Source organism: Odocoileus virginianus, chromosome 26 (genome assembly GCF_023699985.2).
Source record: "Odocoileus virginianus isolate 20LAN1187 ecotype Illinois chromosome 26, Ovbor_1.2, whole genome shotgun sequence".
Taxonomy (NCBI): domain Eukaryota; kingdom Metazoa; phylum Chordata; class Mammalia; order Artiodactyla; family Cervidae; genus Odocoileus; species Odocoileus virginianus.
Genome location: NC_069699.1, coordinates 4,427,929 through 4,445,525, shown reverse-complemented (window position 1 = coordinate 4,445,525; position 17,597 = coordinate 4,427,929). Strand labels below are relative to the sequence as shown.

The following is a 17,597-nucleotide window of genomic DNA, read 5'->3' as shown; positions in this document are numbered from 1 at the left end:
GAGCTTATATACAGGATATATTAAGAACCCCTACTAATACAATGAAAGTAAAAATCAACAAAACACCCAAAACCTTGTAAAAAGGGGATTTCCAAATGACCAACCTCACTAGTAACCTAGAAATGGCAACTAAACACAACAAAAAGCCATCATTCACCTACTGGAAAGAAAATTATAAAGTTTGACAAGGGCTGATTAGGACGTGGGCGTAAACAAGGACCTTTATACCTTTCCCAGTAATTCTACTTTATTGGATAAATACAAAAATGTGTGCATATAATCTGAGAGAGAGAGATAATAGAAACTGCTATACCCTTAACTATAATATCCTCAAACTGGGAACGCAAATATCCATCAACAATAGAATGGTATGTGAGACAAAGAATACTATATACCAATGAAAATAAATCTATAGCTGCATGTAACATTTTAAATTTCATCACAATTAAGTAGCTAGATATAAAAAGATACCTATTTTGATTGCATTTTGTGTTCAAATAGGTACAATTAAATATGTTTAGAAAAAGTAATTACTGCAAAAGCTAGGAGACCCAACTACCTTCTGGAGGGGCAAGGGGACAGGCCAGAGGGGGCATGAGGAAACTTCCAAGGCCCGCAGTGCTGTGGTCTTGATCTGAATTGTGGTTACAGAGTTGCTTGTCTGGTGGTAACTTGCTAAGGCGGACATTTACCTTCACCGTGTTACACTTCACACTAAAAGACTTACCTTTTCATTTCAGACACCTGCCATCTCTACATTCACTCATGACTCCACCTACCTGGGTAAGAAAGCAGAGGTCTGACAGTCCCCACTTCAACAGTGGCTGTTCCAGCAAGAGGAAGAGCTTCTGGAGAGGGCCGCACAACAACGTGAATGCACTCAACACAACTCAACTGTAATTTTACAGTGGTTAGGATGTTAAATCTTCTGTTTTATACTTTACCACCATTTAAAAAAAATGTGTAGTAGCTCCAGATTTCATAATCATATGACCCCTGAGCTACAGAAACAGTAATACTCTATTATACTGTTCCGTCCTCTGGCCTTTTGGTCATGGCCTGGGGACTAAAAGTAAAACTCTACAAATGCACTCTCCAGTAGGTAACAATGTATCTTTGGACTTGCAGCCTAATTTTTTTTTTTTTTAACAAAGAACTCAATTTGCTCAATTCTAAGATGTGGAATAAAACAAAAGCTATTTAATATGTCAGTAATTTCACTTTTCTGTTATAATAAAACTGCACGTGTTATTACAATATAGTTTTTACTGAGATAATCCCCTGAACGGGAATGAGGTTCCAGAAAACTGGAGGTGAGAGAGGTCATTCCTGCTCTTAATGAGAAAATTCAATAAGATTCAGTGATGTTTAACTAGAACTTTACAGAGAAGAGCTTTTGTTAAGAGTTCTGCCCTCATTTACATGGAGATAAAAATTCCTTTTTGGTTAGGTGTCTTCCCCTCACTTACCCATAAAGAGTCAAAATGAAATTTTCACTTTGGTGGGGGGAGGGTGGTGGGTGGAGGAAGGCATAACAAAATAGTAGGTCTCAGTTGAACTAGTTTTGGGGAACCCCATTTTGGCTCCATGAACTGCGTCAGTAAAAGCTATATTGTAATGACATTTGAGGTCTTAATGTAGCAGAAAAGTGAAATTAGAAATATATAAAAGTGAAATTAAAGTAACAGCATTTGTTTTTACTGTTTTTTATTCTCCACATGGGTTCTCTTAAACCTTTATCAACGCAAACAAGAAGGAAGCATCTGCTCAAGACTCTGTAAAGAAAAGATTTATAAAAAGACAACACTTAACACAAAATTTGAATTAACTTTATTTTCCCTACAGTCAACAACTTCTCTGCATTGAATTTTAAAGCAACAAAGTAAGATAAAATCCCCCAAATGACAAGGTATCAGAAATCCAGATTCATTACACTTTATTTGTGAAAATGTTCGACCATTTTATTGGTCTGTAAAAGAACCATCATCTGGGTCAAAAATGAATTCTATAAATCAAAGAATATTCTACACTTTGGAAAAAGAAAATCAGCAGTAACATTCTCACTTAATATTGTAAATTACATTTTTCTTCATAAAAGGTACATACTATTCTGCACTTTTCCACCAAAAGCAGTGGTGTAAGTTATGCTTGTTTATATCAAAAAAAAAAAAAAAAAAAAAAGGAAAGATATCCTGTGGCAGGAAAAACCCTTTCTTTTTCACTAAACAGGAGAAAAATTTCAAGTCTATATAAAGTTGCCTATGAGCTGGAAAGTGAACATGTTCAATCTCCATTGACATTTTAGTGCATTTTTTGACAACTGTCACATTTTTAATAAAAGTTAAGAAAATGCACATAGCATTAAAGAGTGTTTCATCAAATGCTTAAGGGATTAACAAAATATGGAGCAAAGGACAAAAGTCACTGTGATGGATGAAACTTGTAAAAATGAGAGAAAGCCAGAATTGTACAAATCCTTTGTCATTTTGAAGAGTCACACAAAACAAACTCTGGATACCTGTCCACTTTAAGGGTTTCTTCCTTAATCTTCTGTATGTAAACACAGTGCTCAACTCAGGAGTAGGACTCTGAATCCCAGCCTGCTGACAAGCAACATTCTGTGTGTTGCCATGACTGCCAAAGGATATAAATTTAGCCCTTGAATGAACCATGTATGTATCTGCTCTGTAAGTACCTGGTGAAAACTGCTAACAGCAGCAATAATGTTTCAACATAAAAGAAAAAAACAAAAAAACTACTTGAATCAATGAGTTAGAGGTCCATCTTTAAAACAGCAGCTTCTTCTTCTCAGAGCAAACAGTAAGCAATAGACAATGTACATTTGATGAAACATTCTTTGCACTGGAGAAACATGAAAATAAATATAGTTCAAGGAAGTATTCTCATACCTCTTTCTCAGACCTGTACTAGTTTTACTGGTTCAAGAAGCTTGCATCACATTTTGTCATTTTTATTTTACATATTGCTATCTGGGTCATTCAAATAAAATGCAGGTCTTGTAAAAGAATAAAAAAACCTTGACAAGTATGCATGTGCCAGGGACCAAATTAGAGGGTTCTTTGGTGCGATTTGTGTCCAAATTTTCAGATTTGAAGGATAATATGTACCAATAAAAAAAAAATCTGCTGTTAAGACATTTACAGCAGTGCTCTGTCTTGCTTCACATTACAAATCGAAAACAGCTGTTCTCAATAAGCCAATTTTATTTTTTAAATCAGGTGTTGCCAGAGTTTTGTATGTTAACCTGGACCAGTGATGGTTCTGTACCCTCCGCTGCTGTGAAACACGACATGAGCTAAAGGCAAGACCGGTTCTCACAAAGACATCTGCTTCAAGTTAGGAACCAGAACAGTGTTTTTAAACAGTCTTCTTAGATATTTTCTTGCCTTTCTTAAAAACAAGCTTATTTTTAATGTAGCCACGCTTCCTTTTTGCAGTCTAAAAAGAAAACAGAATACCTGGTGTTAGTGCAGGTTTCTTATGGATTAAAAACACGGATACACACATGGTTTACTGCAGAGTGGTGAAGACTGTCTTAATAGCCACTCAGCTCTTCCCGGGTCTGGTCTCCATGAACGGTCAACGAGCACTCCCCGCTGCTCTACACGGAGGATGTGGAGACCCAGGATGAGCTAGACAAGGTCCTCAGCTTTATGAGGAAAGGACCAGCACAGCGCTCCTCCAAAGCCTGTCATATGTTCTTCGTCACCAAGTGAATGGATCCCAACCTGCCTTCTCAGCCGTGACATGCTTAGCTGTGAAGACTCACATTTCTAAGCATGCTAGACTAAGGATTCAGAAACTGTTTACTGGTGCTCCTGATTTAGGCTCCAAGAACTAGCTATGTCAGAAATCCTAATTAACTTGGTAACTTTTGGAGCCCCAATTCTCTTATCTGTAAAAATGAGGATGACCTATACCTAGCCACAAAAATAAAAGAGAATAAAGTTACCTGGCACATTCTCAAGCACTTAAATATTAAAAAGCAAACACCACAGGGAAAAAAACAAAACCATAACATCGAGTTTCATACATCTTTAAAAAAATACTGTCAAACTGATGTCTGTGGTGTTAAGAAACAAATTACTGCCAAAATGTTTGCTATCTTACAGTCTCACAAGATAAATCATATAGGACACGTGTCTGACAATCTGACATTTTCATAGACACTGAAAAAAAGCAACACTTTTTCGTAATCCAATTCAACAAGTAATTCAATGCACCATCAAAGCAGTGGGTGAAGACTCAAGAGATTGATCCCTCGATTCAATTCTCATGTTTAAATATAACTTATGGAGGTGGTTTCAGAAACTGTGGTAGCTCAGATGGTAAAAAATCCGCGTGCAATGTGGGAGACCTGGGTTTAATCCCTGATTCAGGAAGATCCCCTGGAGAAGGGAATGGCAACCTACTCCAATTTCTTGCCTGGAAAACCCGCTGGACAGGAAAGCCTGGCGAGCTTTAGTCCACGGGGTCGCAAAAGAGTTGGACACGAGCAACAAACACATTGGCAAATGCTATATCGTGTACATACCTATTATGATACTCACATTAAAACAATTTAAAATTTTTCCAACAGAAACAAAAATATGGGGCAAAATTCAATCCTTAAGATCACAAAAATTAACTACTGCTAACTTGTCCACAACATATGTTACCTTATTATTAACTTATTAGGACAAAAAGAAGAAAAAAAAATTCAGAGGGTATAATCTGTAAAACTTTAAACCAGGCCAGGAGTTTATCATCAATACCCCCAAGATTTCTAACCTGAAACCTTCTCTAGGAGCTCCTGTAAGATGCCCCAGGTCTCTACAAGTGTGGAACCCGGCCCTCAGGGTGCTGGCTCTCTCGGAGCACTGAGCAGGCAGTCCTGGCCTACTAGGGCAGGACTGGCAGTCCAGGGCTGAGGCCCTGCTGGCTCGGCAGTGGCCGGACAGCTCTCACAGTGGCTGCTGTACTCACCCCCTCAAAAGCAGAAACTAGGATGGGGAGAGGAAAGCAAAGCAAAAATCATTCCTGTTAGTACAAATTACCTATAAAGCCATGGAAATCAGAAATACAAGATTCACATTGGTGGCAACTAGAATATATGCTTGGGGCATACAGGACAGATGGATTTTTATTTATCCATTCACCTGTCTATTTGGGAGAAATGATGGGAAGACAAAAGAGGTCAGATTAAGAAAATTCACTATCATCAATAGGACCCGCTAGTTCAATGGCTATGTTTTTCAGAAGAGGGGGACCTTAACAGGGCTGAGATGTCTGAGGAGTGACTGACTGCCTTGGGACCGGCAGTGTGTACTCTGACTTCTGCACTGATGTGACCCACGAGTTTCTCCCACCATGTGCTCAGGAGACACCAAGTCACTCGACACAACTGACACAGCGAGTGCCAGCTCTCTGACATGTTTCAATACGTTAGTCAAGATATGGTAACCTATTCCTGGCACAGGAAGTATCCATTTACATATCATACAGTTAATACTTAGCACTTTTATAGTATAAACTGAATTTGTATTCTGAGCATATCTGAAGTATATTTTAAGTAATACAAAGTGAAAGTGTTAGTTGTTCAGTCATGTCCAACTCTTTGTGACCCCATTGACTGTAGCCTGCCAGGCTCCTCCATCCATGGGGTTTCCCAGGCAAGAACACTGGAGTGGGCTGCCATTCCCTTTTCCAGGGGATATTCCTGACCCAGGGATCGAACCCTGGTCCATCCTGCATTGGAGGCAGATTCCTTACTGACTAAGACACCAGGGAAGAACCTTCAATGATTTAAAATAACTGATCTGGACAATTTAAACGTAAGCATCTTTCAAGACTTAAGACTGAAATCAGTCTAATAACAACTAGTATTATTAAGGGTTGTACTTTAAAATACAATCTTCATATTTCATCTGACTGCTCATTATTTTCCATCTCCCACAGAGGGCAAACCATATAAATACTCATTTTCAATAGTTTTTATAGCAAAGATTAGACCTATTTGGTTTAAGTGAGCTATAATGACCTCTAATAAAAGGCTTCGTTTCTTATTAAGTATTACAAAAGGACTGCAATGGTCTCATCATCATAATTCTGCCCACAAGCTTTTTTGTGACAATTATACTTAATAATTATCTAACGATAAATTTTTTGAGGATTCAGGACTCAATTCAACTTGAGCTTTTAATTAAATGAGTAATATAGTAACATTGTACTGAGACTGGAACGTGAAAATGCTATATAAATTTGCTTTGACCAAATGATCATGAATGAATCACAACTGTTACTGAGTGTTTGGCATTTTTACTTTCACAAAGGTTCAGAAACTGATGGCCACATCTTACTCTACGACCTAGTCTTTGTAATGGGAGTGGCACAAATTAAAGCTAGAATGTCTCTGAAAAATCTTGGCTCAGTTCACTGATAACCACTCTTCCCATGAAGAACTCTCCAGAAACAGCTGCTTCCTGGGGTAGCTTAAGTGCTCAGTTTGTAAGGACTGCCCTCAGTAGGTCAGAACTTGATATCTACTTTGTTAAGCCTTTGTCTTTACAAATCTGGCAAATGAAAACCTATTAGCAATTTTTAATAATTTTTCAGACAAACTGACTGATCTTGAGTTACTCTTTTATAGACCTGACTTCATTTGGTACCCACCTTCTTTGACAAATACTTCTGTTTGGGGAAAATGTTGGTTACTCGAGGTTTGTGGTCTAATGTCTCCCTGTTATCAGGGGCTTTCACTTTATATATCCTTACAAGCCAGTGCTCTGACGTGAAGGCCTCCTCCAAATGCTTGAATTTAATGTCTTTGTTTCCAATCTCAGCATTACGTGTCCGATCAAAACCTGGAGGTGTACGGAAATCCAGCTGCAAAAGTGACATGAGTATTGGATGTTAAACATACCGGAAAACATTTAGTACTAGAAGGGAGTGTTATCACCAGAGTACAACTCTCTCCTTTTAAACTAGTGAAACAGAATCAGAGTGATATGCTGTTAACAGTCCTCATATGCTGCTAACCAGACAGGAAGAAATCAGCAAGAGAGAAACTCAATGCATAAGAATTAGAGTTTCACTGAACCCTTAGAGTGGACAAGCAGCCTGCAGGCACAAAAAACAGCAAAATGAAATCCATGAAAGCCCTTCTTAAAGGTTTTTTCAGAGCAAACACACAGAAGGGCCTCCCTGCCTAGGCCTTGCACTACCAGATTACTTTGTCAGCCTCAAAGTTCTTCATCTGGCAATTTCGCACGACTGGCTCCTTTCTATTCTCTGGTCTCAGCCCAAATACCATCACTTCAGGGAAATCCTTTCTTGAGACTGATGACTGAGAAGTCTCCTCCACTGATTCTTTTATTCTTTGACTCTATAGTGTTTGTTGCTAAAATTTTTATTTGTTTTCAAAATTACCTGCATCCTCCACTAGGAGGTAAGGTGCACAATGACTTTACCTTATTCAGTGTGGCTCTATCTCACCAGTGCTACTTGTGAAATCAGAGCACAAGGAAGCCTGATGCTAACCATCCTGAAAGTGGCAACTACAAAGGACATTAAACCAAACCATGGGAAGATTAACCAGGGATGAGAAGAGCAAAAAATGGAGGGAAGGGAGAGGATTTTAAGAAATTCTCAGAGTAGGTTTACGCTGTCACATAAAACCTAAGTGATTCAATTTAAAAATAAGACCACAAGCAATAAATGCTGGAGAAGGTGTGGAGAAAAGGGAACCCTCTTCCACTGTTGGTGGGAATGCAAACTAATACAGCCACTATGGAGAACAGTGTGGAGATTTCTTAAAAAACTGGAATTAGAACTGCCATATGACCCAGCAATCCCACTTCTGGGCATACACACCAAGGAAACAAGATCTGAAAGAGACACGTGCACCCCAATGTTCATCGCAGCACTGTTTATAATAGCCAGGACATGGAAGCAACCTAGATGCCCATCAGCAGATGAATGGATAAGGAAGCTGTGGTACATATACACCATGGAATATTACTCAGCCATTAAAAAGAATTCAGTTGAATCAGTTCTAATGAGATGAATGAAACTGGAGCCCATCATACAGAGTGAAGCCAGAAAGATAAAGACCAATACAGTATACTAACGCATATATATGGAATTTAGAAAGATGGTAATGATAACCCTATATGCAAAACAGAAAAAGAGACACAGAGGCACAGAACAGACTTTTGGACTCTGTGGGAGAAGGCGAGGGTGGGATGTTTTGAGAGAACATCATCGAAACATGTATATTATCTAGGGTGAAACAGATCACCAGCCCAGGCTGTATGCATGAGACAAGTGCTCAGGTTGGTGCACTGGGAAGACCCAGAGGAATTGGTGGAGAGGGAGGTGGGAGGAGGGATCGGGATGGAGAATACATGTAAATCCATGGCTGATTCATTTCAATGTATGACAAAACCCAGTACAATACTGTAAAGTAATTAGCCTCCAACTAATAAAAATAAATGGGGGAAAAAAAAATAAAACCAGAAAACAAACCTTGTCCAATGAGGGAATAACTTGTTATTATATATCTTACAACAGGAAAGGTATACTTCATGTCTTGAACATATTCTTGAGTAGGAAAGGCATCAAAATGAATGCATGCTAGAAGCATGGCTTAGAGCTCTCGATCAGACAGGAAAAAAAAAAGGTCCTTCAATGCTATCATTAGTGAACAGAGAAACTAATCTTTCACCCATTTTCTGGGGTAGATAATTATTATGCCCTTAGTGCTTCTCTCTTAGCATAGCATGAGGTTAGAGACCAGGCAGTTTGCCTTCAAAAGAAATCAAAACACAAACAAAAACTTAAACCTAGTAGTAAAATTATTATTTTTTAAAGCTACTTGCAGAGTAATTCCAAATGAGTAATGCAGAAGCATTATCTTGATCTGTGGTATTCATACAAAATTAAACAAGCAATTTTTCCTCTGCCTTCTAGTATCAACCAGAAAGCAGCATGGAACCAGAAAGTTTTCAATATAACCTTAGTATGAAGGTGTAACTTGGTATGACAACCATGCAATATGAAAGTTAGGAGGAGCAGCAGAGGCCACCAGGAGCCCCATTATGAACAGATAAGGAAAAAACCAAGCCCAGGGAGAACGCGACTCATCCAAGGATTACATGATATGATGGAGCCCGATATGGAGCCCAAGTTTGTGACAATCTGCTGTTCATTCCTTTTGCCACAATACTTCCCTGTCCATTCACTCCTTTCATTGACTACATCTTATGTAGCACATCATTCTAATTTTCTGGGTAACACTAACCTAGAGAGTCCCAGCTATTTGAGGTAATGGAGAACAGGGAGAGAATAAAAGTGTGAAGTGACTAAATAATCTAACCTTTTAATTTCCGGCTTTCCCTCACCAGGCAGAAGAGTAAGCTACTTAAGATCACACCACTTCCCACCTGAAAGACCTCTCCCTCGGAGAGCAATGTTTTCCAAAAACATGAAGTCAAAAAGGCAAGATGGCAGGCAAGGGTTGGATTTAAGCCTCTGTTAATTAACATTTTGGAAAGAAACCTCTGCTCTAAAAAATATGTCCTCATTTTTCACACAGAAGTTTCAGAAAGTAAATTTAATAGAGTAGAAAAATTTTAGATGAGCACATTTTTCTTTAGAGCAAACCAAAATATTATCCTGCTTTTTAGAGTCAAACAAGACTACTGTTAAAATATTCCTGTTAATAAAGATTACGGAAAAAATCTAGAATAAAGCTTATAAAATAAAGATTATAGAAAAAAACAAAGATTATAACTAACCTGCATTTCTCCAAATCTGTAGTATGACATTTTATACATAAGGCAATTCAGCAAAGTAGGGGATCCTGCTTTGTCTACACGGAATTCTCCTTGTGAGGTGAAATAGTCACTTTCCTATAGGAAAGAATCCAGAAGTTTCTGTGTCAGTTTAATATAACATATTCACAACTATAGGTTCCCCTTTTCATTTCCCCATGAGAGCTAGCTTTTGGGGTTATCTTCATAAAGCCATATTTAGTTAAATCTCAAAAAAACCCACAGTATCAGAAGACAAATTCATAAAGTTAATGTGATCTCTTAAAAATGCACAAAACTACCATGGGTGTTTAACACTCAGTCCAGAAATTATTTATTAAAAGAAAAAAGTATCTAAGAAAACATAAAGAGAGCAATAGTTTGCTGGATGAAGGAGAGCAATTAATTCTACCAGACTTTAAACCATGTTATAATAAAACCTCAATAATTTAAAAAAAAAAAGTACCAACACCATGAATTAATACTAGGTATGCTGACTCTCTTCAACTGTCTCCCCTTCCCCAGCCATTATTCCTTTTCAGAGTTTTCCTAAATTTGTTTTATTTTTCCATATGAACGTCAAAACCGTTTTTTTTTAGTTGGGAGGGGAACATTTAGAAAACTCTTATAGCAATTTTTATTGTGAGGTCATCAAATTTATAAATTAACCTCTGAGAGGGCCAATCTGATACTATTGACAGAAATTTCTTTTCTATGAATTTATCCTACAGATATTAAAACGTGGGCAAAATGATGAGTGTAGAAAGTTATTTACTGCACCACTGTTTCAGATGAAAAAAACTCGAAAAACCTTAATATCCATTAACAGGGACAGGTTAAATAAATCATAGTGCACACATACAATGGAACACACTATACAGATGTAAAAAAACAGAAATGAAGAAGGATCCGAGTATTTTAATATGTAAAGATCTCCGTAGAATATTGTGAAGTTAAAAAAAAAAAAAAGCAAGAACAATGTGTATATTTTCCTACTAGTTACCTGCTTCAATTAGAATAAGAAAATAACAAGAGATTACCCTGGACTTTTTTCCTTTTTCTTTTTTTTTTGGGGGGGGGGATAAACTTTTACTGTATGTCCCTGTATACTTCATTTTTTGAACCATGTGAATATGTAAATTACCTAACTCACAAAGCACAGGAAATTAGGATTTTTCTCTACATAAATGTTCAAAACATATCCCAATCGATCATGTCACAATATTAACACTGCTAAAAGCAAATCCACAAGTGAAAACTCACATACATGGAAGATTAAGACCAATGTAAATATAAGGAAATACTATTTATTAATGGTAGTTTAAGGGATTAATGTTGGGTAGTTAAGCATTTATGTTTAAACAGGAAATCTGGGGCTTTACTCAACTCTACCCCTGTCACACAAAATACATTCCCACGTTTCCCCAAAAGGTTCTTTTATTCTGGATCAGCAGTGAATCCTACTCTCCTTTTTTATGCCTTCATCATGTAACCTCACTGCTGGGTGTCCATCCTCTCCACGCCCATAGCTGAGTGGGAGGATACAGCAGAGTCTACCTACAAAACAGGCTGGACATGACCTGATGAGCAGAAACATGGATGTACCACAGGACCTCTGGAAGGGACAGAACTGTTGTAGGGAAGGCACCCCAAGAAGAAAAGATTGTAACATGCATGTCTGATAAGCCAAGGAAAGAAAACACAGAACAAGTTTCATGGGCTAGGGGAGAGTGACAGAGTGGACAACGTTGATAGAAGAACACGAGGCCAGCAAAGGGAAGTATTAAGGGACTGCATTCTGAGCTAAGCAGTTTTGATTTTGTACCAATGCTTTACTATTTCAATCATCATTCTGATTATTCTAAACCAATCATGAGGCTGAGGGTTCATCTACATTACCAGAAAATCTCTTAATAGCACTACAAGTGAATCCCTGGCATCTCTATTAGTGATAAAGTGAAATGGCCCTAATCACCACCGTTAACACTAGAACCTAGAACAAGACCTACTGCTCGAAGCATATAATGCTAACTGGCTGAAAAACAACTTGCCCACAGCACCAAGCTGCTAGCGGCAGGGTTTAGTTGCAACTCTTTATCTGTCTGCTTTTTTTCCCAAGGCTCCTTTCCTTAAACTAACGGAGACTTTAAAAAAAAAAAAGCTGTAAATAACATGATCAATGTCATGTTAGATTGGGAGAGGAAACAGACTAAGGCAAAGATAGCAATTTGAACGCTACTGTCCTATTTCAGGTTTATGAGCACTGGGGTCAATACCAGAGTGGAAGCAACAAAAATGGAAGGAAAGGGCAAATGTGAGAGGCCGTAGGAGTAAAAGCAAGAATCTTGAAAAAAAACTGTTTCCTAGAGGAGAATGGAAGTACCAGATTTCAGAAGTTTTAAACCTGGGAAAATGTTTATGCTGTCTTCAGTGAACAGTAGAGTGAGGGACTGCTCTGGAGATAGGATGATGATAACAAATACAATGCAGTCAGCAAGGGAAGAGAGCTACCTGGGCTCTGGGAGCGGCCCTGCACATAAGAACGACCTAGTTTCTTACCCGAATATCTTTTGGATGTTCCCCTTCAGCTATCCTAACCATCCAGAGAAACTTGTTGATGTCGTCACCAGAATAGCCAATAACCCCTCCAAAAATAATCAAAACATAATCTACATCCAAACTCCTCATGATTTTATAAGCTGCTGTTTCATTTGAAGACATAGCTTTTCCCACCTACAGAATAAAAAAAAAAGTGAGAATATGTGTTCTCAGCCCCAAAATAACACTAAAACCAAACATGAACGCACATTTTTACCTTAAAATAGAATGCATCTCAAAAGTTTGATTCACATGTAATTCCTTTTATAGAAACAATCTGCTATGAATTCAACAAATTTCATGAGATTTAATAAGCACCTCCCTTACTATAGCCAACTACAGCAGACATGTCAAAATCAGAATACGTGCTCTTATATTTTCCTAATAATTTGGTCGCATTAAGTTAACACTTTAATATGAAAGCAAGCAAGCTTAAAAGAAGTACAATTTCTCAAAATCTCAGGCTGGGGATGACCATCCATCTAGCTAGAACAAATATATCCTTTTCTTCAGTCTACCAAATATCTAATGATTAGCCACAACACTAATACAAACAAAATTCATTTGGCTAACACCCAGCTATCTATTTAAAATCTTTAGAGAACAGAGAGGTGATTACTTTAATTAATGAAAATTAGTTAATAGCTAGAGTGAACATAATCTGCATGTTCATAAAACACAGTGCACTTGCTTTACACATCTGCAAATAATTTTCTCAACTTACGAAATGGAAAATATAAGACAAATACAGTAAGTTTCAGATTTTGCCTCATTCTCCAGCATATAGCCTCTGATTCTGAATGATATGTAAACAAATTCTAGTCTTAAAAACCAGATAAGTAAGCATACCTTGAATCACTTTACTGAACAAATATGTAGAGAAGTATGTTGAAAATTCACCAAGCAAAAAGTACTTCTTCCCCAGTTTTCCTACTTAATCACAAGTGAAGTCTGATGTCTAAGTAGCGATTAAAGGCTTGTAACTTTTGGTCTTTTGTTGGTCAAGTTCTTACCAGTGCTATGTGGCTGTTATTCCAGGTGTTGTTATCCACCAGAGTGGTTCTATTAGCCATCCCAGCAATCTGATAGCCGTAATCCCACCAAGACATCACTCGGGCATGTTCATCTGTATTCTGCCTTAGCCAAAAGTAAGCTTCTCTGAAATCATCTAAAATATTCCTAGTTCTGAAAAGAATCACAATATTCATTTAAATAAGACCTTATAAATGTGAAGATGGTTTCTTAAAATCTCGGGGTGCCAGGCCACTAAATAATTTCATATTTTAAGGATGGTAGTTAAAAAGCCTCCAGGGTAGGGAAGGAAAAAAAAAAAAAAGAAGAGCTAGATTCGTGCTTCTTTAATAGGCATACAAACCACCAGGCTATCACGTAAAAAAGGAAATTCTGATTTAGTAGTTTTGAAATGGAGCCTGATACTGCACAAGTCTGAAGAGCACCCACGTGAGGCAGAAGCTGGGGTGGGGGCAGTACCGAAAACACCTGCTGTTAAATTTCAGCCGCATTAGAATCCCTGGGGCACTACTACTACTTTTTTTTTTTTCCCCTGGGGCACTTCTTAAGCCACAGATTCCTGAGTCTCACCCCCAGGTTTCTAACTCTACATGCTTAGGTGGGGTGAAGAATGTGCATGTCTAATGGGTTTCTTGGTAATGATGACGCTGTGTCCAAGCATGACACTTTAAGACTAATGCGTATGATATATATGCAAAGATATTCAGACAGACCTCTGAATTCTATCTTTTGAGACAAAAGAAAAGAGCAGGTGTGGAATCCTTTCATAGTCAAGCCATCTTCTTACCCGTCATGATTGTAAGAGGCCAGGACCACGCTTGGGCTGGAGTAGGCATTGCTTGTGACCCAGGTGCAGTGGACTGCAAACATCATCAACAGCATCAGCATGAGCATGGTGACAATGCTTTTTATATTAGGACCTAATCCCTCTTCTGTTTTTTCCTGCTCGGTTACATGCTTCCTCACTTTGCCTGCCTGAAAATACAGAAAACTGATGAGACAAATTCATCATCTGACTTGATTTCATTAAGACATCACATGGAGAAGTTGGGAGAATGTATCTATCAATTTAAGTCTTTCAAGAGGAGAATGTATAACCATCAGGAATTCTTGTGTGGGTCGTACAATATTTTCTAAGAATTATCGAGGTATAATCTCAAGTCAACTGTCAATGAGAAGACTTCCAGGAACTAAACCCAATCCAGGAACTGGTTGCATAGCAAAATATCTCCAGTAAGAAGTTGCTTTGGAACTCAACTGACCTTATGTTTAAATAAATATGAAGGGGAGAACCAAATGGTCTCATCCTGGCAACTTTTCCTTATAAAAAAATTGAATTCCTCATCCCGAAAAAAGCAATGTTCAGTTATAATCCAGGATTTTGTAGGACTTTAGTACAGGGAAAAAAAAAAGCATTATCAGAATGAGTTTTCCAATTTCCAATCCCCAAGTCAAGGCTTGTTAAAATCAAGATTGTATTTTTGAAAACAAAACAATAAACCTCTTCAAAAACCAGGAGAGAACAGGATAGAGTCAGAGGTTCTAAACTGCAAGGTTAATTATTGAGAAACCACAAAACAAAAATAAACACAAAAGCAGGCATGTGCTTTAATAGCAGTAATCTGTATCAATGATACTGGACCTATCAGAGTAAGGAAAGAAAATTTTTAAATTAATATTTATACTAGGAAGTTTCATTGCTTACTGCTACTTAAAAACCTAGTCAATATAGTAAAGTTTAATTTGTTGTTCAAGACAAGTGCTCTAAGTCTTATCCACACTTCCACCAAATATAATTCTGCTCTGTTTCCTGAGATCTTAAAAGTGAATTACATTATATGGGCCCAGCACCTAGTACTAATGAACTGGAGACTTTAAAAAAAAAAAAGGAGGGGGCATTTAATACGCTTCATATGGGGTTTCCTAGGTGGTGCAGTGGCTAAAGAATCCACCTGCCAATGAAGGAGACGCGGGAAGATCCCCTGGAGAAGGAAATGGCGACCCACTCCACTATTCTTGCCTGAAAAATCCCATGGACAGAGGACCTTGGAGGGCTACAGTCGATGGGGTCGCAGACAAAACTGAGCACACACGATATCCTTCATTTACTATTCAGTCTACCAGGTATTTAAAAAGTTTACACTGAATATGGACTTCAAGGATAAACCCTTGTGCACATCGTTTCAGAAAGATTTATAGTGTTAAATCTTTTGTAATTTAGTAAGAGCACCAGCTTTTTGCTCTCAAAATTGGGTTTTAGTTTATAAAACCTGACCCAAAAGGTGATTATATACTCTGATGACATTCTATTTTCATATTCTGAGTGAAAAGACGAACTCAAAGTGTCAATTTGTCTAGATTCTTGTTTAACCACACTTCTTAATGTGTATGATTCTTACTATGGTGGAAAAACAAAACACATAAAACTTTTAAAGGCCTTACTTTAGATTTCCCACCTTATCATACAAATTTCCCGGGTTTCTCTTGTCATCCTCATCACTGCTGTCCTCCACAGGCGGGTTTTCCCTTTTCATGTCGTCCCCCAAATAGTGCTCAAAAACATTTGAGAATGCAATTGCAGACAGCATGCAGACGACTGGAGTCAAGGTCAACATCAGCCGCACCATCACGCCCGCAAAGTAGACGGCACTGATGGCATACAGCGCAACTGCAAAGACAAGTTCTCTTGTAATATTTCAGGAAACAAAGGGTCCCAGGAAGACCCACTGAATATTCAAAACTACTTCAAAGGACAATTAAAACACAGCCAAACATCTCATAAAAGGGCTGTTTTTAAACTGATAATCTGAACCAATTTTAAAGTCATATTTACAGATTATAACTAGTATTGACTAAATTAACACTGCATATCAATAGTTGAGAGCAATGTATCAGGATTCAAATTAACTATAGCTATTATGGGAAGTGAAACAATTCGTTATTTGTCAACAGCATCACGTATTAGAAAAATCCATAACAGAGGAAAATGTGTTTGGTGAATTACATTATTAGGCACAGTAAGATTATAGAATCAAATAGAGTATATGAAAAGCTCGTGCCAATATTTGGCATAAAGCCTGCTTTAAAGTAAAAACAGGATGAGAAGAAAATAATTTATTAACCAAAGGAGGAACTTATGAAGCTATTACCAAGAAACTTAAAAAATCTGGAAGTACTTTCCAACAGTCAAACTGTTCCAGATAATGTGCTCACCACAGGGAACCACAGGGAAAGGCTCTATTCATTTCTGGCTAGAGGCTGTGACTTCACAAAGTTACTGAGTCATCTGAGTGTCCATCTCACTTGAAACCAATTCATACTTTTTTCCTGACTAAAAAATACATTTACTATACAATATTGTTTATCTCAGTGAATTTTTATATGCACACACCTATGTAACTGCCACCCATATCAAAATACAGAACATCTGTATTGCTCCTCAGGAGAATCCCTCATGCCTCTTCCTAGTCAATAACCACTACCCTCTCCCATAAAACAGGTAATCACTATTTCAACTTTCAAAGCAATAATTTAACTTTCCTCATTCTTAGTTCAGTTCAGTCACTCAGTCATGTCCGACTCTTTGAGACCTCATGGACTGCAGCAAGCCAGGCTTCCCTATCCATCACCAACTCCCGCAGCTTGCTGAAACTCCTGTCCATCGAGTCAGTGATACATTCCAACCATCTCGTTCTCTGTCATCTCCTTCTCCTCCTGCCTTCAATGTTTCCCAGCACCATGAGTCAGTCCTTCACATCATGTGGCCAAAGTATTAGAGCTTCAGCATCAGTCCTTCCAATGAATATTCAAGATTGATTTCCTTTAAGGATTGACTGGTTTAATCTCCTTGCAGTCCAAAGGACTTTCAGGAGTCTTCAACACCACAGCTTGAAAGCATCAATTCTTCAATGCTCACCTTTCTTTATGGCCCAACTCTCATATCCATACATGACTACTGGAGGAACCATAGCTTTGACTAGATGGGCCTTTGTCAGCAAAGGAATGTCTCTACATTTTAATATGCTCTCTAGGTTTGTCACAGCTTTCCTTCCAAGGAGCAAGTGTCTTTTACTTTCATGGCTGAAGCCACCATCTGCAGAGATTTTGAAGCCCACTGCTCCCATTGTTTCCCCATCTATTCGACATTAAGTGATG

General features: G+C 38.0%; 1 protein-coding gene across 1 annotated transcript in view; it reads right to left on the bottom strand.

The window, feature by feature from the left end:
• Positions 1-1,807: 1,807 nt before the first annotated feature.
• Positions 1,808-17,597, bottom strand: part of STT3B (STT3 oligosaccharyltransferase complex catalytic subunit B) — a 102,618-nt gene continuing 86,828 nt past the window's right edge. Inside the window, exons 10-16 of the mRNA XM_070455302.1 lie at positions 15,899-16,110; positions 14,230-14,417; positions 13,424-13,595; positions 12,372-12,545; positions 9,798-9,911; positions 6,673-6,885; positions 1,808-3,459 (exon numbers count right to left, since the gene is read on the bottom strand). Coding sequence (XP_070311403.1) covers positions 3,379-3,459; positions 6,673-6,885; positions 9,798-9,911; positions 12,372-12,545; positions 13,424-13,595; positions 14,230-14,417; positions 15,899-16,110 — 1,154 coding nt within the window. The 3' untranslated portion in view covers positions 1,808-3,378. The remainder of the gene's footprint in view (positions 3,460-6,672; positions 6,886-9,797; positions 9,912-12,371; positions 12,546-13,423; positions 13,596-14,229; positions 14,418-15,898; positions 16,111-17,597) is intronic.